Consider the following 25,372-nt stretch of genomic DNA (forward strand, 5'->3'; position numbering starts at 1 on the left):
CCAGAAATATCTAAGAAAAAAGGACCATTTACATTAAATGATTAATTTATGCAGCATAGTAACATAGTAGATGACGGCAGATAAAGACCCAAATGGTCCATCCAGTCTGCCCAACCTGATTCAATTTACTTTTTTTTTTTCTTAGCTATTTCTGGGCAAGAAACCAAAGCTCTACCCGGTACTGTGCTTGGGTTCAAACTACTGAAGTCTCCGTCAAAGCTCACTCCAGCCCATCCTCAACCAAAAGTCCATATACAGACACAGACCATGCAAGTCTGCCCAATACTGACCTTTGTCCTTCAATATTTACTATTATTTTCTGATTCTAGATCCTCTGTGTTCATCCCACGCTTTTTTGAACTCTGTCATCGTTTTCCTCTCCACCACCTCTCTTGGGAGCGCATTCCAGGCATCCACCACCCTCTCCCTAAAGTAGAATTTCCTTACATTGCTCTTAAGTCTACCACCCCTCAACCTCAAATTATGTCCTCTAGTTTTACCATTTTCCTTTCTTTGGAAAAGATTTTGTTCTATGTTAATACCTTTCAAGTATTTGAACGTCTGAATCATATCTCAGGTCTCAAACATGTGGCGCGCCAGGTACTATTTTGAGGCCCTGGGTATGTTTTATCATAATCACAAAAGTAAAATAAAACAGTTTCTTGATCATATGTATCTCTAGCTATAAATGACAATATTATTAAGTCTTAGCCAAAAGGAAATATTTATAAACTACAAAGAGTTTTACCGCATGCAAAATTGTCATTTTTTAAAATAAGACATTAACTATTTTTTTCTGCGGCCCTCCAAGTATCTACAAATCCAAAATGTGGCCCTGCAAAGGGTTTGAGTTTGAGACCACTGTTCTAGGGTACACATATTCAGGGCTTCCAGTCTCTCCTCATATGTCTTTTAGCGCAAACCTCCTATCATTTTTGTCGCCCTCCTCTGGACCGCTTCAAGTCTTCTTATGTCCTTCGCCAGATACGGTCTTCAAAACTGAACACAATACTCCAAGTGGGGCATGTATGGTTGGGCAGACTGGATGGACCATTCGGGTCTTTATCTGCCATCATTTACTATGTTACTATTTACAAATATTTTTATTTATTTTAGTAGTCAGATACTCGAGTATTTCTCCCTATTTGTCCTGGTGGGCTCACAATCTGACTGATGTACCAGGGGCAATGGCATATTGGTGACTTGCCCAGTCACCAATTGAGCTTGAATCTGCAACCCCAGGGCCCAGCATTTTGACACATTATATAGAACTGCCCCTTCTGTGTACTATAGGCAAAGTAAACAATTTGCTGACATCAGTTCTATCCCAGTATAGTACCGAGTAGCTGCAAAAAAATCAGCAGCAGTTGTAAAAATCTTCCTCCTTTTCCTGATATTGCTTAATGCAGCTTCCCAAAAAGTTTAGGTCGTTTTAGCTTCAGGCATTGTTTCCAAATTAAGACGATAAATATTGTTTGTATATAACTTATATAACTTTATTTTTTTTAATGCTGGACATGGATGTTGCTTGGGAAACTAGTTACTTGAATGTGGATTTTGAAAATATATACAAATACACTTATCGTACACAACTGGGAGCTGTAATTACAGTAAAAGCAAATTATGTGGGTAATATCACACAGAACAACAGATATAACGTGTAGAAATTAATACATACTGGCGCTGGTTTTTATCAGTTTCACAATGACATTTGCTCCAGCCATGATCCTGTGAATTATGGTGGTCAATGTTTGCAGTAATTGAGCTACTTGCACTAAAGCAGGTTCTCTCGCTTGCAGAATGATTCCAAACCAGAGGACCAAGGTCATCCACGTAGAGCTCTGTATCTGTGCCCGAGTCCTGTGGACTCAGCTGCTAAGAAAACCCTTTGCTGGCAATGGGGCCCAGAGTGGGTAGCTGCAGTAGAGAGCTTTTAGGATCCAGCAGTCAGGATGAAATGCCATTACTTCCAGAAAACATAACAAATGTCTGAACAGTACTAACTTCTGAATTTACTAAGATGCTCCAGTGCTTGGGCCACAAAAATTACCATTTGAAGCCGGACTTGGAAGGGGACACCAGTACACTGTGCTAAGTGCAAATTATATTTCCAGTTCTGGATGAAGCCTCATCAAGACTGGAGTACGAGTAGGTATTATATTCTGTTTGAAGAATTTGGCATAACCTATCCTTCAGAAATTAAACGGGCCAACTGGTATTTTTTTCCCCTTATGTCCTTATTTAGTCTGTCACGTTGAACTATCTTCTGGGGATTCCGTCTTATGCTCCTCGAGGTTGCTGTTCACAGTTTTATTATTAGACAGGAACAAGTGTTCAATCTGGGTCAGGAACTCTTCAGTAATAAAACAGTTGGCAACCTTTTCTAATATTTTCCTCAAACACGTCAACAGCTAAATTAAGAGAGAAAAATCACAGTATTTCAATTTAAATTCGCATAAGCCTGAATAAACATTGATTTTTTGGCATGGAACATTTTCTCTCACTAGTGCCTTATGTCAGACTGGGTCTGACCTTTTTAACCCAGCTCTTAAAGGGTAAACAGTCAGACAAAACACACAAGCAGGCGCAGCTGGCAAGGACCAGAATGAACAGGAGTGAGATTTGGGAAAACAAGTTTAAAATTCAGTTGGCAACTACGAGAAGGAAGTTTCACACACATTGGACTAAGCTATGTCTTATGGCTCGATGATTAAATAGTAATTTGGATTTCCAGAGCACATTATGAAGTGATTTACAGTATCATAGCACAAAACAAAGGCAGCCATCTCAGGGGTGTTCATCTTCTACAACCATGTCTGAAAGACAATTCAATTACCTTCCCAGAGAATGTAAAAACATAGGCAACTAAATCTTTGGAAAGGCTGTTCCAAAACCAGACAGAAATGGAAGGCTCTCTTTGTGACTTATAAACAGTTGTACAGATTGTTCTTTTTTTTATACTTTAATAAACAGATTTAAATTTACAGTAAAATCATAAATGTTCAGGCCAGGCCAAATGAGGACATAAGGCCAGAGCAAATGAGGACAGAGTCAGTAGGGACGGGGCGGGGATGGGGCAGGGACAGAGCCCATGGGGATGAGATAATTTGCACAGAATGAAGGTAGTTCATGCAAAATTTATCTCATGCATATTTGCTGTGGATATCCTGACTGCTTAGGTGTGTCCTGAGGACTAGGATGAGAACCTCTGGGTTAAGTGGAAGAAAGGGTTTGGGCCTTCGAGATGGTTTTGATCCTGGAATGGAGAGGAGCAGGCTAAAGTGTATAAGGGGATGGGAAATCAGGGGGGGCAGCACATGGCAATTAATACAAATACAAAAAGACCATTTTAACAGCTGTGATAGTGTCTTCTTTGTGACTCTGTACAGCATTGCGTACGTCTGGTAGTGCTACACAAATAATTAATAGTAGTAGTGGTAAAAATAATCTTAGCACATGGGAAAAACCCGCATAAGGGAGCGCTAAGGTTCCATTTTACCACAGCTTAGTAAAAAAGTACCCCAAAGTGCTTTCTCAAATATATGGGTAAGGAGTATATTTTTATTGAACTCACCCATTCTGAAGATCCTATTAAAAGTCAGGAATAGCACATGGAGGTGGTCAACTGAGGTTTCTTGAGTTAATTTACCTGCTGGGATTTTGGAGGGGAGAGCTCATATCCCATTGTGCTTATTTAAGAAGCAAGATATGATTATTTGGGTTTTGTTTTTTTTTTTTTTATCAGCTCTCGTTGGACACTTTTGCTTCTTTTTCTTCTGTTTGATGATGTAATTGCTCTATGTTGATTGTACGAGGGCTGATTGAAAAGGAATGAGACTTCCTCTGTTTTTCTTTCCAAGAAGTAGCTAAGGCAACGCTATGCTGCTCATGTGAAGCTCATACACTGATGTCAGAGATGTACGATTGAATTTTGTCTTAAAAACTTGGAAAGAGCGGTAATGAAATTCTTGAAATGTTACGGCAAGCATACAGTGGTGAAACAATCGCACACTTCTGGCATACTCTCATAGACATGTACAAAGTTCTTCCTTTCACTGTGACCCAACAATGAAGACTACGGCAGTCCAACTGCAGGTTCAGAAACGTTACTGTATGAGCTTCACAAGAACTAGCACAGCATTGCCACATCTAATGCTTGGAAAGATAAACAGAGGCAGTCTCGTTACTTTTCAATCAGCCCTAGTGTATTAAAAAATTCTAATAAATATTAAGTGAAAACAATTTTACATACTGCCCACATGTACTATGACTTACTTTCTGCAAGCAGGTCAAATCTGAATCTCTTCGAAAGATTTTATCCATTGGAACTCTGCTATTCAAAAAAGCAAAAATAAATAACAATGAATACCTATATAATAAATAGATTATACATACGGGTCAATATTCACACCCAGTGGTGAGCATATTTTCTTAAATGCCAGCTATGGCATTGACAAAAGAATATCTGGAAGCACTGAATATACACACAATACACTGACCGCTGGTATCTACACATATAGCATTAATACGATTCAGGTACAACATAAATAGTTAAGCAGCCCTAAAATAAACCACGTAATGGCTGAATATTACTCGCTGTTGCTTCCCACGTCAGCCCTAGCATCATAAAAATAGTGCCAACATGACTAAAGTGATTTTTGCTGGCACCATTTTAACTCAGGTCAAGATTGCTGCTTATCTATTCCAAATGTCTCATGTGCTTGGTACAACACGTAAGTGCATTCCTTTGCTAAAATCGCCCCAGCCCTTTGGAAAGTGCTACTGTTCTCACTCCAAACAAACCTCCCTCATACAAGAAATTTTTGACCACCCTAAAAATCCACTTATTATCATGCATTCAGGTGGACTTCTGGGATCTGAAGGGTGAGAATCTGCGATTGGAAGTAAGGTGGAGAAAAATAAGGCATATGCGGCACCTTACAGATTGACATTGGAAAAACAAGCTTTTCAGGACCCATGTCAACTTTGTAAGATAACCGAAGGTGCCACTTGTCTCAGTCTTGTTTGAAAATATAGCGCAATGACATCATCAAACTAGCTCCTCCTGTCAACACCCCTAACAGTCCAATTTATCTTACAGAAACGCTTTCTACTCAATGGTGCCACTGATTTTAAGGTAAATATCCAGTGTTGTTCTTTTTGCTGCACACTGCGGCGTATATTGCCATGATGAGCACTCACTTCTAATTGTTCTAATACAAAGCAATGTCTATGCTCCATTAAACGAATCCACAGTTGCCGTATATCTGTGCCATATATCTGTCCACAGGGACAAATCAATAAATTACATTGCAAGAAGTGTCTGAATACAAATAAAAAGTTTTATTAGATCTAGGATCATCATAGGGCACACCAAACATTTGGCCACATCTGCGATGTGTTGATGGGAGGAGCCATTTTGATGATGTCATCGCACTGCGGAGATCTGTAGCAGTACCAAAGCCATTTTTTTTTTTCAGACGTGATTTAAGAGTTGGCTGTGGATTCTCTTGTGATGATTGATCCCCTGAAGACAGTATTGGCAAAATGGGGTGCTCCCATTTGGATTTTTTTTTTTATCTTTATTTATTTTTTCATCTTACAACAAGTGTCTCAAGAAAGGAGAAATTAGGTTCTTACCTGCTAATTTACTTTCTTTTAGCTTCTCCAGACCAGTAGAGGTTAACTTTACGAATGGGTATATATCTAATCATGACCAGCAGGTGGAGACTGAAAACAAAACTTTGGGACAGTATATACTATCCTCCCTTCTCTATTTCCCTCAGTCTGCCGAATAGCCAAGCAGAACCAAGAACTGGAAAACAGGAAGAAAACAATACTCCGAACAGGAGTAACAAATAACATACCCAAATGCTGTTGGAAAATGCAGAGGAGAAATACCCGAAGGAAAATGTCCCCACAGCTCGCCAGCTAAGCCAGCCGAGCCACAGCCGCTGTTCTTTAATTCTCCCCGGCCCTAGAAAAATACTAGAACCCGCAGCAAAAAACAAAAACTGCCCGCGAAAACAGCCCCAACAACAACAACAACAACAGACAGGGTGGGGACCTCTACTGGTCTGGAGAAGCTAAAAGAAAGTAAATTAGCAGGTAAGAACCTAATTTCTCCTTCTTTAGCACTCTCCAGACCAGTAGAGGTTAACTTTACGAATGGGACGTACCAAAGCAGTCCCTCTCACGGGCGGGACCCCCGAAGGGCCGATACCAGAACACGCTCACCGAACACCGCGTCCCGACGCGCCTGAACATCTACCCGATAATGTCTAACAAAAGAATACAAGGAGGACCAAACCGCAGCCTTACAAATATCCACCGGAGGCACGAGCGACGACTCAGCCCAAGAAGCCGCCTGACCCCGAGTGGAATGAGCCTTGAGAAACTCCGGAACAGGCTGCTGTTTCAGAAGATAAGCGGAAGCAATCGTCTCCTTGATCCAGCGCGCAATATTAGCCTTAGAAGCGCCAGCTCCCCGACTAGGACCAGCCAGGAGGACAAAGAGATGATCGGACTTCCGGAATTCCTGGGTCCGCTGCACATCAGAGCGAAGGACCCGACCGACATCCAACTTGCGCAGCTGCCGTTGCTCAGAAGAGCCCTCCCGACCACCCAAGACCGGGAGAACCACCGATTGATTGACATGAAAAGAGAAACAACCTTCGGCAGAAAGGAAGGAACAGGCCGCAAGACGACCCGCTCCCTATACAACTCCAAGAAGGGAGCCCTACAAGAGAAAGCCTGCAGCTCAGAAATACTCCTAGCAGAAGTAATGGCCACCAAAAAGACCGCCTTCAAAGTAAGGTCCTTCAAAGAACAGTCGTCCAAGGGCTCGAAAGGCGGGCGCACCAAAACAGAGAGAACCAGATTAAGATCCCAAGAGGGAACCGAGGGCCGTAGGGGAGGCCTAAGCAACTTGGCCGCCCGCAGAAACCGAATCACATCAGGAAGAGCCGATAAACGCTGACCTGACACCAACCCTCGAAAGGTCGACAGGGCCGCAAGATGAACCCGGAGAGAAGACCAAGCCAGGCCTCTATCCAGGCCATCCTGCAAGAACTCTAGAATGTTAGGCAGAGAAGCGCGAAAAGAGGTCACTCCCCGCGCCCGACACCATTCCTCAAAGAGACGCCAAACCCGCACATAAGCCCGAGAGGTAGAAAGCCTCCGGGACCCCAACAGTGTAGCGATCACCTTGTCTGAATATCCCTTCTTGCTAAGGCGACCCCTTTCAAGAGCCACGCCGTAAGACAGAAGAGAGACGGGTCGAACAAGGGAATGGGACCCTGCATCAGAAGGTCGTCCGAGAGAGGCAGAGGAAGAGGAACCGCCACCAGGTGTCTCACCAGATCCGCATACCACGGACGTCGAGGCCAATCCGGAGCCACCAGCACCACCAAACCAGGATGGTGAACAATGCGAAGAAGCACTCTGCCCACCAGCGGCTAAGGAGGGAACACATACAACAGCCCCTCCGTTGGCCACGGCTGGACCAGAGCATCCAGACCCTCGGCCAGCCCTTCCCTGCGACGACTGAAGAAGCGGGGCACTTTGGCGTTGCCACTCGTGGCCATCAGGTCCATCAGGGGCTGCCCCCAATCTTGCACTATCCACCGAAACGCTCCGGCGCCGAGAAACCACTCTCCTGGATCCAGGAAGTGACGACTGAGGAAGTCTGCCTGAACATTTTCTACCCCGGCTATATGAGAAGCCGAGAGGTCCAGAAGATGGGACTCCGCCCAAACCATGAGCCGAGCCGCCTCCTGCGCCACAGGAGTGCTCTTGGTGCCCCCCTGACGATTGACATAAGCCACCGCCGTGGCATTGTCCGACAGGACTCTGACCGACTTGCCCAGCAAAAGGGAGTGGAAAGCTAACAGCGCCAGCCTGACCGCTCTGGTCTCCAACTCGTTGATCGACCAGGAGGCCTCCTCCGCGGACCAGGTGCCCCGAGCTGAGTGGCCCATAAACTGAGCCCCCCAACCGAGGAGACTCGCATCCGTAAGGAGCACCGTCCACTGCGGGAGATCCAGACCCACCCCCTGAACCAGGTGAGGGGTCCGGAGCCACCAGCGCAGAATGCAGCGCGCCAAGCCTCGCAGGGGAACCGGAACATCCAAATCTTGCCTCCGGGGAGACCACCTCCGGAGCAGAGCATACTGAAGAGGACGCATGTGGGCCCGCGCCCACCTCACCACGTCCAGGGATGCCGCCATTGATCCCAGGACTTGGAGGAAATCTCGCGCCCGAGGACCCCGGGACGCCAAAAGCAGGCGAATCTGAGATTGCAATTTGCTCACCCGGGCCTCTGGAAGGAAGACCTTCCCCAAGGAGATGTCGAACATAACCCCAAGGCACTCCAGACGCTGAGCCGGGACCAACCGACTCTTGGAAAGGTTGACCACCCAGCCCAGCGACCGGAGAAACTCCACCACCCGAGCCGTAACCCGGGAGCTCTCCTGCAACGACTTTGCCCGAATCAACCAGTCGTCCAGGTAGGGGAGAACCAGGATGCCCACCGACCGCAAGGCTGCCGCGACGACCACCATTACCGTGGTGAACGTCCGAGGAGCCGTGGCCAGACCAAAGGGAAGCGCACAGAACTGAAAGTGCCGCCCCAAGATCGCAAAGCGAAGGAAGTGCTGATGAGAGGCCCGAATTGGAACCTGCAAGTAGGCCTCCGTCAGATCGAGAGACATCCAGGATGGGCCGAAAGGTCCCCTCCTTTATGGCCACCACAAAGTAAATGGAGTACCTGCCGGTGCCCCACTCCGTAGGGGACACCGGCACCACTGCCTCGAGATCTAGCAAACGCTGAAGGGTCTGACGAAAAGCCTGCGTCTTCCATGGAGTCTGACATGGAGAAGCGAGGAAAAAGTCCGGCAGAGAGCGGGTAAACTCCAGAGCGTAACCGTCCCGCACCACCTCAAGGACCCACTGATCGGACGCGATCTCGGCCCATTTGGGGAAAAATTTGCGCAGCCGGGCCCCCACCGGAACCAAAGGGGGCGCCGGCAAGGAGTCATTGCGCAGGACGGGAAGCGGGGGAACCGGCGGAGGGATTCCCTGCCCCCCGACGGGCCCCCCGAAAGGGCTGCATGCGCTGGAAGAACCGACCCCGGGAAAAACCCTGAGCCGGGAAAGAAGCAGCCCCACGCCCCGGGCGATACTTGCGAAATTCCCGCAAACGCCCCCGGGCAGCCCCACACCTAGACGCAGGGCGGGCACGGTCCTCAGGCAGACGGGGCACCTTCGAGTCCGTCAGAGTCTGAATCAACTCATCTAATTCCTCTCCAAACAAAAAGACCCCCTAAAGGGAACTTTAGTAAACTTAGCTTTGGACGCAGAATCCGCCGCCCAAGCGCGCAGCCACAAAATACGCCGCGCGGCCATGCCATAGACTTAGCCGAAATCCGCACCAAGTCATAAAGAGCATCTGAGAGGAACGAGGCAGCCATCGCAATCTTCGCTACCTCCTGATCCACTAGAGACCAGTCATCAGACTCCCGATCCAGGACACGCTCAGCCCACCGAAACACGGCGCGAGCGACTAGCTCCCCACAAACAGCCGCCTGGACCCCAAAGGCAGAGACATCAAAATCATACTTAAGAAGAGTCTCTAACGCACGCGCCTCCGAGACCCTAAGAGCAGAACCGTCCATAACAGGCACGGTATGCCGCTTAGGAAGTGCCGAGACCACCGCGTTCCCCATTGGCGAAATTAAGGTAGCCCTACCTCCCTCCGGGACGGGATACCCAAGAGCCAAGGCGCACACCAAACGAAACTGCGCCCATAGGCCACTGCGCCAACACAAAATCCCGCAAATCCTGACGCACAGGAAAAGAGCGGGAACCAGGACAGACCCCCTGAAGCAGAGGGGCCCCCATACGCGGGGTCTCCGGCGGCGCCACTGCAAAAATGCAGCACCAAGGAGACCTGCTACACAGGTCTAAAAGCTCATCCCTCTGAATAAAAAAGCGCACCACGGACGCATCTGCTCTGGAAGACGGGAAACCCGCCGCCCCGCTGCCAACAGGCGTCCCCTCTAGAGGATCCTGGAAGCCCGCCAAAGCAGCCAGGTCCTCAACCAGGCCAACACGCTCCTCCGCCCACCAATTCGCAATCCAAGCCCCCCCGCGGGCGCTTGGATGAGGGAGGAGGAAGAGGGGACGCCAAACGAAAAGAGGGAGGCAAAGCCATAGGGGGCGCGGAGGGAAACCCCCCCCCGAAACCCCCCAGGCGCACGTGGGACCCCCCAAAGTCCGCACAAAGAAAGAAAAAAAATTGGGGGCAAAAAACCCCTGGGGGTCCCCAGGGACTCCCTGCCCCAGCAGGGGTCCAAGCTGAAACCTGCCCCTGTGTTCGCCATACAGGGGGAAGGTCACCTGAGGTTGCAGACAAAATGGAGGGGCCAGACAAAGAAAATGGCGAAGTTCCCGCCAAAAATGCTCCCTCCATGGCCTGTAGCGGCTGAGAAGACTGAACAGTCCCAGCCGCTAAGACAGGCAAGTCGGCATCAGCTGTCAAAAAATCAGCTGAGAGGGAATCCTTCGGGGAATCCCTCCGTGGGCGGTTGTGGAAGACCGGGCTTCCCCACTGCTCCAAGCCGACTCGCGAGGCACCATCGGCGGGGAGCTCTGGGCGCCTGCAGCCGCTGCCGACGGAGCTCCACCACCTCACCGACCCAAACCGCCGAGTTCAGGCCGGCCGCGAGTGCCTCGCGGCTGGACTAAAATTGTGGCCTACTCCCCCGGAGAAGGGCACAATTGCTCCAGACGCGACCTAGCTATAAAAAAGTGCTGGTTACATGAAAAAATACAGTAAAATACAGTTTTCTTAAAGGGAAACAACCCTTCAGACCAGCACTACCTCAGGATTTTTTTTTTTTTTTTTTTTACAGAACAGACTCCACAGGCTCTCGAAGCAATATGCCTTGCTTGACTTAGGGGGCAAGGCTTACTGCTGAGGCTCCTCTAAAAAAATGTGGGGAGGTGGAGGAAGTGGGGGGAGGGACCCCGCTCGTGACCCGCCGGGTTTGACACCCCCGAGGTCGGACGGACCCCCAAACAGGGCCCGACCAAGCTCCGTCCGGCCAAAAACAGGGACAATAAACCCCTAAACAAATTCCAACAGCCCTACCAAGAGAGATGGGTACAGATCACTCAACACCTGCTGGAGACTGAAAGAAGACTGAGGGAAATAGAGAAGGGAGGATAGTATATACTGTCCCAAAGTTTTGTTTTCAGTCTCCACCTGCTGGTCATGATTAGATATATACCCATTCGTAAAGTTAACCTCTACTGGTCTGGAGAGTGCTAAAGAATAACATTTGAATTTAAAAACATCACTTGATATTCTATTACAATCAACTTATCCCTCCCATATCATATGTTATAAAATATATTATAAAATATAATCGTTCCTATTAATCCAAACATTTAATGAAGAATCAGAACCACCCCCATCCCTATCCCATCATTTAAATTGTATTATTAAGGGAAAATGTTAACTACTCATTACAATAATCTGTTAATGGTCCCCAAACATCTCAAAATTTACTAAAATATCCTTTCTGTATGGCTAATGTTCTTTCCATTTTATATAGATGACATAAAGAATTCCACCAAAAACTGTAATTTAATCTGCTCCAATTTTTCCAATTAAATGTAATCTGTTGAATGGCAACTCCTGTCGTAAGTAAAAGCTTATTGTTTTTTGAAGAAATCTGACTCTTCACTCTCATTGACATGCCAAATAAAATAGTATCATATGTTAAAGCCACCAAATTTTCTAATAACCTATTTATTTGGCCCCATATTGATTTCCAAAAAGCCAAAATAAATGGACAATAGAATAATAGATGATTAAAGTCCCAGCTTCGAGATGACAATTGGGATTTTGCTTGCGGGACGGTAAAGAAGTCTGATGCTAAGTAGATGGCTGCTGGGAAGATAAGTACATTTTGACTGCTCCGTTTTAAGTGAAATTGTTTTGAGTATTTACAGCTACATTTACTTACTGTGAGGAAAGATTTTTAGCTTCCTGATCTAAGTTATATTGGAGTTGGTTTTTGTTTTTTTTTAATCTATGATGACAGTGAGCTTACTATGTTACAGCAGCATGTTGGACTGTAATGCTCCTTTCTTATGGCAAGGTCTTTTTTCTCCACTATTAAGAGTGTGGTGCATGTAGTGGTTGTTCCTCCCTCAATAGAAGAGAGTAGAATTTTTGTGATGTCTATGATCTTATTCTACTCTACCTTGTAGTAATTTTTCTGTTTGGTACCCATTACAACACTGTTGCCCAATTCACTAGCTTTCCTAATCTCTGTAAACATTTCATTTGTCTGCTCATTCTGTCCTGGGGAACAGTAGTACAGTACTACCTGTACACCCCTTCCCTTTGTAAATGGAATATCTATCCATATGTATTCCATGCTGCTGTCATACAGAATATTTATTTATTTTGTTTGATTCAATTCCCTCTAGCATACAGCGCAACACTCCCCCCTTCCAATTTGACCTGCTCTATTCTTGCGATATAATTTGTACCCTAGTAACACAGTGTCCCATTGATTGTCCTCCTTCCACCAGGTCTCTGAGATACCTATATATCTACATTTAGTGCTATATACTCTAACTCTTGTTTTTTTTAGGCTTCTTTCATTTTTATACAGACACTTCAAATTGTATTTTTTCCTTCCATCTACATGCTGCTTAGAAGTTGACAAGAATAATTTGCGTCCTTTACTCTGATTTCCTCTTAAACACGCCTGGCTTTCTTTCACCATTATTGAAACCTCTCTATTGGGAATCCCTAAATGTCCTCTTTCAATAGTATCCTTCAAGGATAAATGTTAGCACCCAGCAGCCTGGTTCCATTCTTTTGGAATAGGCTCCCCCTTTCCCAGAACGTTGCCCAGTTTCTAACAAATCTAAATCTCTCATTCATGCACTACAGTCTCAACCACGCATTGAGACTTTGGAGCTCTGCTGGCCTCTTGGGTCCCATGTGTGGAACAGGGAGTATTTCCAAAAATGCTATCCTGGAGGATCTGGATTTCAACCTTCTACAAAAGAGCCCAAATTTGGCTTCAAGAATCTCCCTCCCACATTTTCCTAAGTCACTGATACCTACATGTACCAAGACAGCTGGGTCCTCCCTAGCACTATCTAAAATCCTATCTAGGTGATACGTGAGGTCTGTCATCTTTGCACCAGACAAGCGATTCTCACATCTATCAACAACCCAGCTATCTACATGCCTAATGATCGAATCACCCAACTACATCAGCTGTCCTAACCCTTCCCTGGAGACACATCCCTTTTTTTTTTTTTTTTTTAGCTCTGGCACACTAAATGGAGTAAATGTTTATCGTGGCACATTGTAATTGAAATTATAAAATTGCAAAATCAACAAAAAAATTAAATTTGAGAGTTCTCTAAGCTATGTATGGGCAATTGTAGCAATGGTGAAACTAAAGTAGATGCTGTAGAATAGAAATGCTAATCAATGCAATGGGCTTGTTTTTGACTGCAAATTAACTCAAAATGCGGCTCGTCCACAAGCAAACACTTATTTCATCATCTACCAGCTGCAGTTGTTCTCTTTTTTTCGATTTAATTTCTGTCAGAGCTGAAAATCCAAGTTCATAAAGTTAAGAAGATTCAAACAGTAATAAAGCCTTGATTGCTTTGTTGCTCAAATTAGGATACTATTACCACGATCCATTAGGATAACTACTGCATTAAAAAATAGTGTAAAAATAAAACTAAAAATTACTTGCTGTTAGTTTTCAAGGACTAGTCATGCCAAAGAATGATGCTTGTCTGGGCGGTTGTATCCTTACGCACACAGAAACTCGTAATAACATTGACAGACTTTTGCGTATGCGATGTACATGTCATCTATTCAAGTGCATACTTATGAAGGGAATTTTTAAAATTAAAGTAAAAATCTGGAATCTCTCGTGGTACACCCGGAATCTCTTCGGGGCACAATTTGAGACACACTGCTCTAGTGGGCAGGTCCTGGCTACAGGATTATTTCCTATATTACCAGAGTGATGCTCTCCTTTTAGAGGACCTGCCTCTTCCAAGGCAGCATAGGGGCTGCCAGACTGGAGGTGGGACTTCTCTATCAGGGAGTCGGTAGATAAATGTTCCGACTCCGACTCCTCAGTTTTTTGTACTTCAGACTCCGATTCCAGGTACCCGAAATTTCCTCCGACTCCGACTCCACAGCCTGTTCTCTACATTGTCACTGTAGGTCGCCTATATGTACCTCTGTCTCCCTCAGCTCCTCCAAGTCTGCTACTCTAGCCTCAAGAGAACAGACTCATTCTCTGAGAGCTAGGAGCTCTTTGCATCGAGAACACACAACCTCTCACCAACTGAGATAATCATTCATGCGACACTCAGTGATAAAGATTGGATAGCACCCCCTGTTAGACTATATTAAACTGTATGCTTTATTTAGTGTTTGATTCTTAGCAAGTAGTGAAATGTAATAAGAGTCTAATAAAAACTCTTCCAGTTATCCTAATTAGATTAATGGACTATAAATTGGACATTGTGCATACCTATGGAATTGCTTGTATTTTTCTATTATCCATCTCATTTTTTCAAGTACTACTTCCCACTGTGGTTCTTCCAACATTTGGTGCACTTCAAACTTGTAAGGCAAACCTGTGAAGCATAAAGCAAAGTAGTTTGCATAAAGCTGATATTGGAAATCACAGAACCACAAATACTCCCCACCCTAGATTCCATTCACTGCACTTCTAGCAAGATTGCTTTCCATTAATCATGACTTCATGATTTAAATCATTCAATTATTCATTCAATTTTCTATACTGCTCTCCCAGGGGAGCTCAGAACGGTTTACATGAATTTATTCGGGTACTCAAGCATTTTCCCCCGTCTGTGCCAGTGGGCTCACAATTTATCTAATGTACCTGGGGCACTGGGGGGATTAAGTGACTTGCCTAGGGTCACAAGGAGCAGCGTGGGTTTGAACCCACAACCTATTTGAAAGGAAACTCCAGAATGAGAGGGCGTAGGATGAACTTAAGAGGTGATAGGCTCAGGAGTAATCTAAGGAAATACTTTTTTGCAGAAAGGATGGTAGATGCGTGGAATAGTCTCGTGGTAGAGGTGGTGGAGACAAAGATCATGTCTGAATTCAAGAAAGTTTGGGACAGGCACTTGGGATCTCTTAGGGCAGGGGTCTCAAAGTCCCTCCTTGAGGGCCGCAATCCAGTCGGGTTTTCAGGATTTCCCCAATGAATATGCATGAAATCTATGTGCATGCACTGCTTTCAATGCATATTCATTGTGGAAATCCTGAAAACCCGACTGGATTGCGGCCCTCAAGGAGGGACTTTTGAGATCCCTGTCTTAGAGAGAAGAGGAGATCATGGATGCTATGGATGAACAGACTGGATGGGCCATTTGGCTCTTATCATAGTAACATAACATAGTAAATGATGGCAGATAAAGACCTGTCATGGTCCATCCAGTCTGCCCAAGTCTATTTTTTTTTTCCTTTGCTGTTTCTGCCATAGAAATCTGCCTGGCACAGTCCTTAGTTTCCAACTACTGGAGTTGCTATCCAAGCTCACTCCAGCCTTTCTAAACCATCCCAAACTATTGTACTTCCTGTTGAAGCCCTCCCCAGCCAATTCCAACCATATAGTCATATAGGGTAAACTGATCGTGCAAGTCTGCTCAGTCTCAGCTCTAGTTCTTCAATATATATACTCTGCATTCCAGGAGATGATAATGTGGATGGGCAGACTGGCCATTTGGCCTTTATCTGCCATCATATTTCTGTTTCTATTGTGCTGGTATCTAGGTAAGACTGCAAGATTAAAAGACGGGTTTTTCACAGATCTGGACAAAGCACATTGAATGGCAAGGCTACACAAGCCCTGACCCATAAAATGTTTGGCATGGGCGGCCTTGTGTTCAGATACTTACGGTAAGATCCATCACAGCTCAGTTCATCACTAATAACCAGACAGGTGAGCTGGGAATACGGCAATGGATTGTTCCTGTTATAAGGGCTTATGATCATCCCAATGAACATTGCTCCTCCTCGGGAGAAGTAACTCTGAAGGAGAAGAGAAGTGCATTTGATAATTTGCCCTTCTACCAAAGGTTTTCAGACCATTTTACATTCTACAAATAAATGCTAAAGTGTTAGGGCTCCTTTCACTAAGCTGTGGGATGTACCAAGGTGTCCCACAGTAAGCTCTGAATATGTATATGCAAATCACAGGCTAAAAAATTTTTTAAAATCTGTCTTTGAGGGAGCATGTCCAGGGGAAAAGAGTGGGCATTTCTACAATACATCAGTTAGTGCATCGACACTGCCATTTGAGCCCTTACCACTTTTGAAATAGGGTTCATGTGCTAATTTTTGGCAATGGTAACATTAGCGTGTGCAAAAAAACAACAACAAAGGAGACTAGAAGGTGCTCAATCCTATTTATTAAACAGCCTCGATACGATCGTGTTTCGGCCCAAAGGGGCCTGCCTCAGGAGTCTTGGTATTAAGTGGTAAAACCAATAACATGTCAATCCAAAAATCCAAATGTTTTCATGCGGTGTATACTGCAATCGCTGTCAGCCATTAATTTGGCTTTTCAGTTTTTCATAGCAACATTTGGATTGACATGTTATTGGTTTTTACCATTCAATATCAAGACTCCTGAGGCAGGCCCCTTTGGGCCGAAACATGATCATGTCGAGTCTGTCTAATAAATAGGATTGAGCACCTTCTGGTCTCCTTCATTGTTGTTTTTGTGCCCTTTTTGGTGTGAAGGCAATTTCTCCTGTTTGCCTTTTAAACATTAGCGTGTGACCATTAATTCAGAAAATGGAAAATTTCTGGCAGAAATAAAAAATGGCCTTAGCATGCAGGAAAGACCTGCATAAGGGGCATACTAAGGTCACTTTCTATCACAGTTTTATAAAAGGACCTCCTTAGAAATCTAAATAGAATAGAAAAAGAGAAAAACTGTACATAGTGTATATTCTCAAAGAGGCTGATACTCAGCTGCAGATAACTGGAGAGAGGAAATTTTAGCATACGGATGATGAGTCTTCTATAATTTTCCAGCTGCTCTATTTTCCAATGAATCAGTCTTAATCTTTAACAACTACACAAACTGTCTCTTTATGATCAAATCAGATTGGTCAAAATACTTGGTTTAAGTTTTTTCCATATTCTGTGGAAATATTTTCATCCTACTAGTGACACTGAAGACTTCCTGTACATATTTTTCAATGGAAAAACCCAACTTTTGCCAAGCTTGCCAAATACTCTCTAAGTTGACTATCGCGGGTGTCGAGGGACTCATCGACGCACCACGATTCGTCAACAGGTGATCAGGTCTAACTTCCTCCCTTCAGGGATCCATTTCGGCTCCTTCGGTTCTCATGGAATCCCCAGAGACAGTGGAGAGTTAGCTGTCGGTTGGGATAGTGATGTTTCAAAGAAGACACTCCGTCTATATCTGAAGCGGGACCCCCTTGGCTGAATCGGTGTGGGTTTGGCAACGTAACGGTCAAGGGTTTGCTGGATCGGGGATGAGATCCAAACTGGGAAGGTAACAGCCCTTCACAACACCCTTCTGTTTGGTACGAGGCATTATGCAGAAGAAAAAGTCCTCCAGCGCTACAACAAGGCTAGTAAGTTCATCCAACACTTATGCTGCCATCTTAACCATTCCCCTCATTGAATTTTTAAAAATATATTGCATTGTAAATTATGTTAAGTTGTATTTCATAATTTATTGTATGGGTTTTTGATCTTTATTTCTTGTAAACCGCTTTAGTACCTTTATTTTGCTATGTGATATATCAAACAAATAAACCAAATCAAACAGACCTTTTATTTTCAATGTACCTGGTATTTAGCCTGAGTATCAATATCTCGTATGGAAGGGTTAGGGTCAAAGGCAGGGTGAGAGTGATACCAGCCAATGACACTATACCCTCTGGCAGCCAGGGTCTCGGATGCTAAGGTTTGTGACACAGGGTCCATTTCACATTGGAGTCCTGTGCTGAGACTGTTGCACGGCTCAGCTGCACAAACCTGTAAGTAACACAATTTTGTGAGTACATGCGACACTGGATATTCCATTCTATTTCAAATGAATGTTAATGAAGACATATATACAATCCCTGTTAAACCATAGCAAGCAAATTGAAGACAGTGGTGTAGTAAGGGGGGGATGGGTAGACTGCCCCGGGAACCATCTTGGTGGGGGTACCAGCATCTCTTCGCCCTCTCCCCCCTGTACCTTTTTAAATCTTCACCAGCGTGAGCAACTTTTCCGGCCTGCTGCTCGTGCCAGCCTGTCTCCCCTCTGAAATCACTTCCGGGTCATGGGGCCAGGATGTGACATCGGAAGGAAAGCCAACGCAGGCATAAACAGCAAGTTGGAGAAGCTGCTTGCACTGACGAAGACTTAGGTATGGGGGAAGGGAGGGTGCGAATGTGGCGTGGAGGCGAGGAAGGAGAGGGGGGCAAGGAAGAGGTGGGGTGTGGAAAGGAGGGTGCCGGGGGGGGGGGCAACTACCCCAGGCACCTCCTACCCTCGCTACGCCACTGTTGGTAGATAAGAAGCTGTATGATTATTATGTCACTGCAATAGAAATATTAGCAAATATTTTAAAATTTCCAAATTCATAGCAGTAAGGCAAAAATATAGCTAAGCAAATAAATGAGAATTTTTATAACTTCCACATATGTGGGGAGATATAACATTAGAATTAACGATTATGCACAATGGAGAAACAAAAAAGCAAATCTGTGACCTACTGACAGTTCAAAAATTAGCAGGACGAGGAAGATGAAAAGCAAAACGTTATTTCAACAGGTTTATAATGAAGTGAGACAACACTGGTAAGACTAGTAAACAGCTTTCTCTCTGTGTTAAGTGGACTGCACATTAAGGTGGTACACAAAGTACTGTGTCAACTGAAGGATGTTAGGCCCTAATGCGTGCTTAACAGATGTACCCTAAAAGTTCTGGGGAAAAAAATCCAATATATTTAAGGAAGACTGCTTATTGCCTTCCACAATCTAGAGAATTGGATATACAGTTCCCCCTCCGTATTTGCGGTGATTGGGGATGACCAAACCAGCAAATACAGAAAAACCACGAATAACTTTCTCATATGTTATTTGCGGTTTTAACATATTCTTGATGGTTTTTAACAGAAAACCACGAACAACATATGAGAAAGTCAAAAAAGGTGGGGGAGGAGACCAGAAACGTTGACGGTCTGAAGCTGCCAGAGGACGGATTGCGCTTGAAAAATGCCCACTGTACTGTAATTTGGGGGGAGAAGCCGGCATGCTAAAAATTGTGAATAATCGAAGTTGCACTTGCTGAAACCGCAAATACGGAGGGGGAACTCTAGCTTGGTTTTTAAATTAACAAAGAGGACTTAAAAATGCATTCTAGTTGAAGAAAAACATCAGTTGTCGATATCTGGTAAACACTGATCAGTGAGCTCAAAACAGTCCCCAAAACTAATCTAGTGCACTTTATCACGAATGTGAATTCTTGGTATTTCTTGACTAACTAGGTCACATCCTTGAGCTTTTCAAGCACTTATTTTAACATCGGCCACTGAGGAACAGTATGGAATAAAAAAAACCTCTAGCGCACAGTTACTAAATGCTTAACTGCCTGGGAGGCATTGGAAAAGCCCTCTCGTAATACTGATGTGCTGAATGAGAGGCGAAGCTGAAAAAAAACTGTGTTGTAGCAATGTAAAATGAAAAGCAGCAACACACATTCATTCATACCTCTATTGTCTTGTCAGCTTCTGAATATCTTCCTCCCAATAAACCAATCACCTCGGCCATAGAAACATGTGCATGCTTAAAAACAGAGAGAGAAAAAAGTTCTTCTGTTAAAATAAGCATTTAGGCAAAGTATTTTGCTTCATCTGATTTAACTTTTTAACCATACTGCGATCAGCCTATAGCATATTTAATAAATATCTGGATTTTATGCACGATTTTATATCTAATCAGATCTCAAAGCATGTTTACAATATCAGCACTTTAGTGTTGTAATCATTATATGGCCTGCTGTGCACTTCACAACTTCTGAAGTGAAAGAGATGGAAACAAATTATTACTATTATATCCACAGGTAAGGAGGGACACATGCTAATGAGGGATTTACATAAGGTCTTGAAAGCAATCGGTGACAGTGCAGAAGCTAACTATTCAAGACTACGGGCCTCCAGTCTTCAAAATAACAACTTGTATGCCTTAGGCATGTTTGACATTTTTAAGCTATTACTTCCCCTCACTATCATAGCAGAACCTCCCAGACACCATAGCAAAGTGACTACTTGAATTTCCTTTTCCCCTGCAGAGTACACAGTCTGCAACCTGAATTCATTCTACATTCAGCACAAAAGGACAGTGTAGGCGCTCTGACGCCAAGTCTGGCAACTGAAGTGAAATTTACAGTCTATAAAGGAGAAAAATCTGCAGTATACGCTTTTAAACCAGGCAGCTCTCATGCCAAGTTTATATTTCAATGCATGTTAAACCAGTAGAAACCAAAGAATCTATCATACCATACACGTTTCAAGAGCTGCTTAACAAATTATACATAAGCAGTTGAAAATGTTTGTCTGGATGAACAGTTGAAAACATCTGTCTGAGGGCAAAATAACTTTCCAAAACCTTAAAGGAATAAAACCAAATTTGGTATGGGGGAAAAGTTACATCTAGTTCAAAACTGAGACAGATCAGAGTAGGGATTCCAGGAAAATAACATCCCCCCCAAAGAAAATGGCCCAATTGCTCCTTTCAAAATGCCCTCCTCGCCTCTCCCAATCACATATGTTTCACATGTTTTCCCTCCCACCCTGCTGCCACACACCTACTCATACTGAGCTGGCTATCAGCAAATCTGATGAGTGTTTTCTACTTTGTATGTTCTACAGTGAAAACCGGTGAAAATCTAGAGGCTGACAGAATTTCAATTTCAGTGCCATAAATGATCCAAAATCAGGATCTGGCCATCCTTTGGTTTTGGCCAAAAATTCAAGTGCATTTTCTGCTGAAACCTAAACTCTCTACACTCACCCTCCCCTGAAGGGGAGGAGAGGGAGTGCGATGTTGGTTTTAGCTTCAGGTGAAACTGAGTGGAAAATTTCAGCTGTAGATTTGGTTCTGGTCACCCTCTGAATCTTCCTGCTATGGTTGCTATGTACAGTACCATCTAGTGGCAAAGCCGTATAGTTTGCTACTGGTTCCTACAAAATACCGTATATACTCGAATACAAGTCGAGACCCCCCTTCCCTCCCCCCAAAAAGGAGGAAAAAATGGTTGGCTCAAATATAAGCCAGGCAGCTTAATATTCAAGTGTCCTGCCCTGTCAGTCTCTGCACCCAGCCCTCTCCCTGCCAAGCTCTTCACCCAGCCCCCTTCCCTCCATCCCTCCCCTATCAGACTCTGTGCCCAGCACACTTCCTTCCTCCCCTCCCCTGTCAGGCTCTGCACCCAGCACCCTTCCTTCCCACCCTCCCCTGTCAGGCTCTGCACCCAGCACACTTCCTTCCTCCCCTCCTCTGTCAGGCTCTGAACCCTTCCTTCCTTCCCCCGTCAGACTCTGCACTCTTCCTCCCAGACTCTGCCCTCTCTCACGAGAATTTGCGGGAGCCAGTAAGGAAGCCGCTCAGTGCTGAGCAGCAGTGCCAAATCGCATTGCTGCTCATGCAGCTCAGATGGCGAAATTGGATCACGCAGCCAGTTAGCAGCGGGACAGGAGTTTGGAAAGCTTGCTCCTGCCCGCTGCACCGACAGAGGATCCGCTACACCTCCACCAGATCGGCAGAGATATGAAGATAGGGCAGGGAGGAGGAGGGGGGGAGGGGAAGAGCCTGGCGGCGGTGGCCTTAAAAAATTCTGGAAGGGGGCACTGACCCGAATATAAACTGGGACCCCCATTTTTGGGCCCAAAAATCCCAATTTATATTAGAGTATATACGGTAATTCCTAGTGGTAAAGAAGCATGGCAATATCTGTTGCCTTGCTACACTAACTCCTACTGACTAAATGTAAAATGCATTCTTTGAAATGTGTAGACAGTGACAGGGAGAGATATATCATCACACTTGGTTTTATTTGATTACCTTATTCAAACCACCAAAATATTTATGAACCACTGAATTCAAAATTACCAACCCCCTCTTCTCTCAGAAACAACGCACACACACTGAATATACAGGCAACACACATATAAATATATATGTACACATACATACACATGTACGAGTCATGCTTTCTCTGCTTTCTAAATTTTTTTTTTTTTTAAATCAACAGGTTTCTCTTGCTCTGTAATGAAATTAAATTTACTACTCTTTATGGCTTTTTACCACACCCTCTGCAAAGTCTTACCTTACTTACCCATCTCGTCTTGACATTACAGTAACTTTCCTCCCCTCACACAACCTGGTGCATGTGTATTCTGAGTCTGGACAGAAGATGGTGCTGTTGCCCAATTGCTTTTGCTCCCTCCCTCCCTTTCAGAGGGAGCATAGGCTAGGAATGCTGCCTGTATAATAACCCTGGTCTTTGTTGGCTTGAGAAGCAGAAGCCAGGGTTGAGAATCAAATGCAGTCTCCTATCTGGCAGTGCACAATGTTGCTAATGACCCATTTAGGCCGGTCCTTCTCTTTTCCTTAAGAAAGGTACAATTAAAGAAGATGAACATACAAAACAAAGGCTTCATCCTTACCAAGTCCATTATTAACAAAGCTTCTGATGCTACTTTCACTTGAAATGGCTCCTGCAATCAAACAAAGTTCATTATAGAATTGCACAAAATAGAAGGTAGCTTTTAAACAAGTTTTAAGCACTTGCCTGTTTCTCCTCATTAAACGAGCAGCAAGGGATCAACTGGAAGGGATCAAAAGAGCTATAAAGCAAAATAACAATTTTCCTCAAAATGGGCTAACAATAACTGGGAGACAACTTGAAACAGTAACACAACATCTTTCTGGCTCACTTTCATTACGTTCCTTCTATAAGTCGATGAAGTGAATGGCAGAAGACACAGATTCATAGGACATCCCTGCGATTTATGTCCTGAACCCTTATAAGAATTGTATATGGGGAGAGAAAACATCACAGCATTCTGAGGACATAGATTTTGAGATTTTACATTAACTCAAAATCTCTTTCATATATCAACAGCAGAAGAAAAGCCTTTGTTCTTAGTTATGGGGGACAGAGAATATAACAGCAATTATTAGTTCAAGTGTAAAAAGTCCTCTAGTCTTCAAGGACCACTCCCAGGTTGGGTTTTCAGAGTAACCAAGCTATGCAAATTACTTTATTTTTTTAATCATGTATGTGCAAATTCATCAAATGAAGAGCTGAAATGGATATCCTGACTGACACTGTTCCTAGCTATTATCAGGAATCCTTGCTAGAGAGCATCATCATTTTTTTCAGCATCTTCTTGCATCTTTGCTAGAAGCCTGTTCTCAGAGTACATCCATGTCCAGCATTCAAAGTGATTTCTCCTTTGGAATTAATGTAGGAAAGAGGAACCCAAACTACAGCTACATGATGAGATTTCACATTACAAGTCACCATCCAGTAAGAGGATTTAGGTATCACTGTTGATACTTTGAAACCCTCTGCTCAGTGCAGTGACAGCTAAGCAAGCAATTATCAACCAGCTTACCTTTACCCATGTTTATTCAAAGAAAGGAGGAATTAGGTACTTACCTGCTAATTTTCTTTCTTTTAGTCCCTCCAGACCTGCACAGAAACGGGTGGGTTTACGCTCCTCTGCCAGCAGGTGGAGATCGAGACACTGAGTTTTGGCTACAGTACAAGTGGGCTGTGCAGTCCCTATTACAATCAGTCTTAACGAATAGCCGAGCAGAAAACAACTAGACTGAAGAAAATAACATCCCAACTCCCCACTTACATGAAGAAGGCAAAGAAAAACACTGTTGGATAGTGATTAGAACAAGAATCTTTCACAAATGGGAATCCAAAATGGCACTGGAGTGGAAGGCTGCATTGAAAAGCCGCACGAGCAGAGCTTGGTGCTTTGAAGAGTTTTTTCTGCCATACCTTAATTCCCTGTCATTTTTCGATGGGGAAAAGTGCGGGAGCCTCCCCCAGTGGCACCATCCACTCCCGGAAAGAGACAACTGACTTTTGATCTCTTCCGAGCATCAGCAGGACCGGTGACCTCTTCTCTTTCAGTCGTGCCCAGAGTAGTTGCATCGGGCAGCAGTTTGGGGGCATCTTTAAGCCCCATAGATCAAACGGCTCCCGCGCGTCTGGGTGAAAACTCATCAGAAATTCAACGTTCGGCAGGGGAACCCGAGTAGGATGATATCCTCTGTGAGCAAGGGAGGCTGCCTTCTAAGGATTTGGAGTTTGCTCCACTGATGCCAGCTGCTTCCAAAACCTTGGGTCAGGAAACAGTGAGTAATCTAATGAAAGTTAAGACCTGGGTAACTCTGGTTTCAGAGGAGCGGGAAAAGTCAAGACCAGCCATTGAGACACTTAATTCACTGTGGAATGCCATTAATGGCATACAGTCTTCTCTGTTAAAAGAAGTTAGATCAAATACTGTGGACTTGGAGAATATTTCTGAAGCAGTCTTGGTTCAAGCGCAGGTTGCTAACCAACATTGATAAGAAATGGATTCCTTAATGGCTAGGCTCCAGGCAGTGGAGACATGTGAATCCTTGATAGTAAAAGACAAAAATTATATTGCAAAATGCTTAGAGTACCTTGAAAATCAATCGAGATGATTTAACTTATGATTTCTAAATTTTCCTAAGTCTCCACTGTGGATATGTTTAAGAAATTTCTGATGGAAGTTTTTAAGATGCTGTCGGAGGCTCAATACCTCCAGGGTTGGAGGAGTCTTGCTAACCCAGAGGCAACAGCTGAGAAGGAAGAACTCCTGGGACTTACTGCCTCTTTGGAATTCTCTTTGGAAGTGGTTATCCTTAGGACTACATTGCTGGTTACCTTCACTTTTGAGCTTGACTGTAACAATGTTTTGAAGCTTGCCTTTAGACATTTGGATTCTCAGTTTTTAGAGTCTAAAATAAGAATATTTCCTGACTTGGCACGAGATACACAGATAAGGCGAAAAGCCTTCTTGGCCCTTCGGGCTAGGCTTCAGGCTTTATCTGCTAACTTTGTGTTAAGATTTCCTTGTAATTGTTGCTCATGAAGGCAATTTCAATTCTTTGACTCTAAGCAGCTTGAGGAATTTTTAAATGCTAGAAAAGAAATGAACGTCATAGTGTAAATTCCATATGTTCGCTATAGAC

At 44.3% G+C, this 25,372-nt stretch overlaps 1 protein-coding gene across 3 annotated transcripts in view; it reads right to left on the reverse strand.

Moving 5' to 3' along the window:
• Nucleotides 1–1,111: 1,111 nt before the first annotated feature.
• Nucleotides 1,112–25,372, reverse strand: part of MYSM1 (Myb like, SWIRM and MPN domains 1) — a 56,363-nt gene continuing 32,102 nt past the window's right edge. For 2 of the 3 annotated variants that reach the window (XM_033915770.1, XM_033915772.1), the window contains 8 exons: nucleotides 22,923–22,977; nucleotides 22,798–22,848; nucleotides 19,841–19,915; nucleotides 17,927–18,115; nucleotides 15,994–16,126; nucleotides 14,595–14,700; nucleotides 4,276–4,333; nucleotides 1,112–2,411 (listed from right to left, as the gene is read on the reverse strand). In XM_033915770.1, coding sequence (XP_033771661.1) covers nucleotides 2,250–2,411; nucleotides 4,276–4,333; nucleotides 14,595–14,700; nucleotides 15,994–16,126; nucleotides 17,927–18,115; nucleotides 19,841–19,915; nucleotides 22,798–22,848; nucleotides 22,923–22,977 — 829 coding nt within the window. In that variant the 3' untranslated portion in view covers nucleotides 1,112–2,249. The remainder of the gene's footprint in view (nucleotides 2,412–4,275; nucleotides 4,334–14,594; nucleotides 14,701–15,993; nucleotides 16,127–17,926; nucleotides 18,116–19,840; nucleotides 19,916–22,797; nucleotides 22,849–22,922; nucleotides 22,978–25,372) is intronic. The other variant, XM_033915771.1, reaches the window with a different exon arrangement.

The sequence above is a fragment of the Geotrypetes seraphini genome, chromosome 12, assembly GCF_902459505.1.
Source record: "Geotrypetes seraphini chromosome 12, aGeoSer1.1, whole genome shotgun sequence".
Classification (NCBI taxonomy): domain Eukaryota; kingdom Metazoa; phylum Chordata; class Amphibia; order Gymnophiona; family Dermophiidae; genus Geotrypetes; species Geotrypetes seraphini.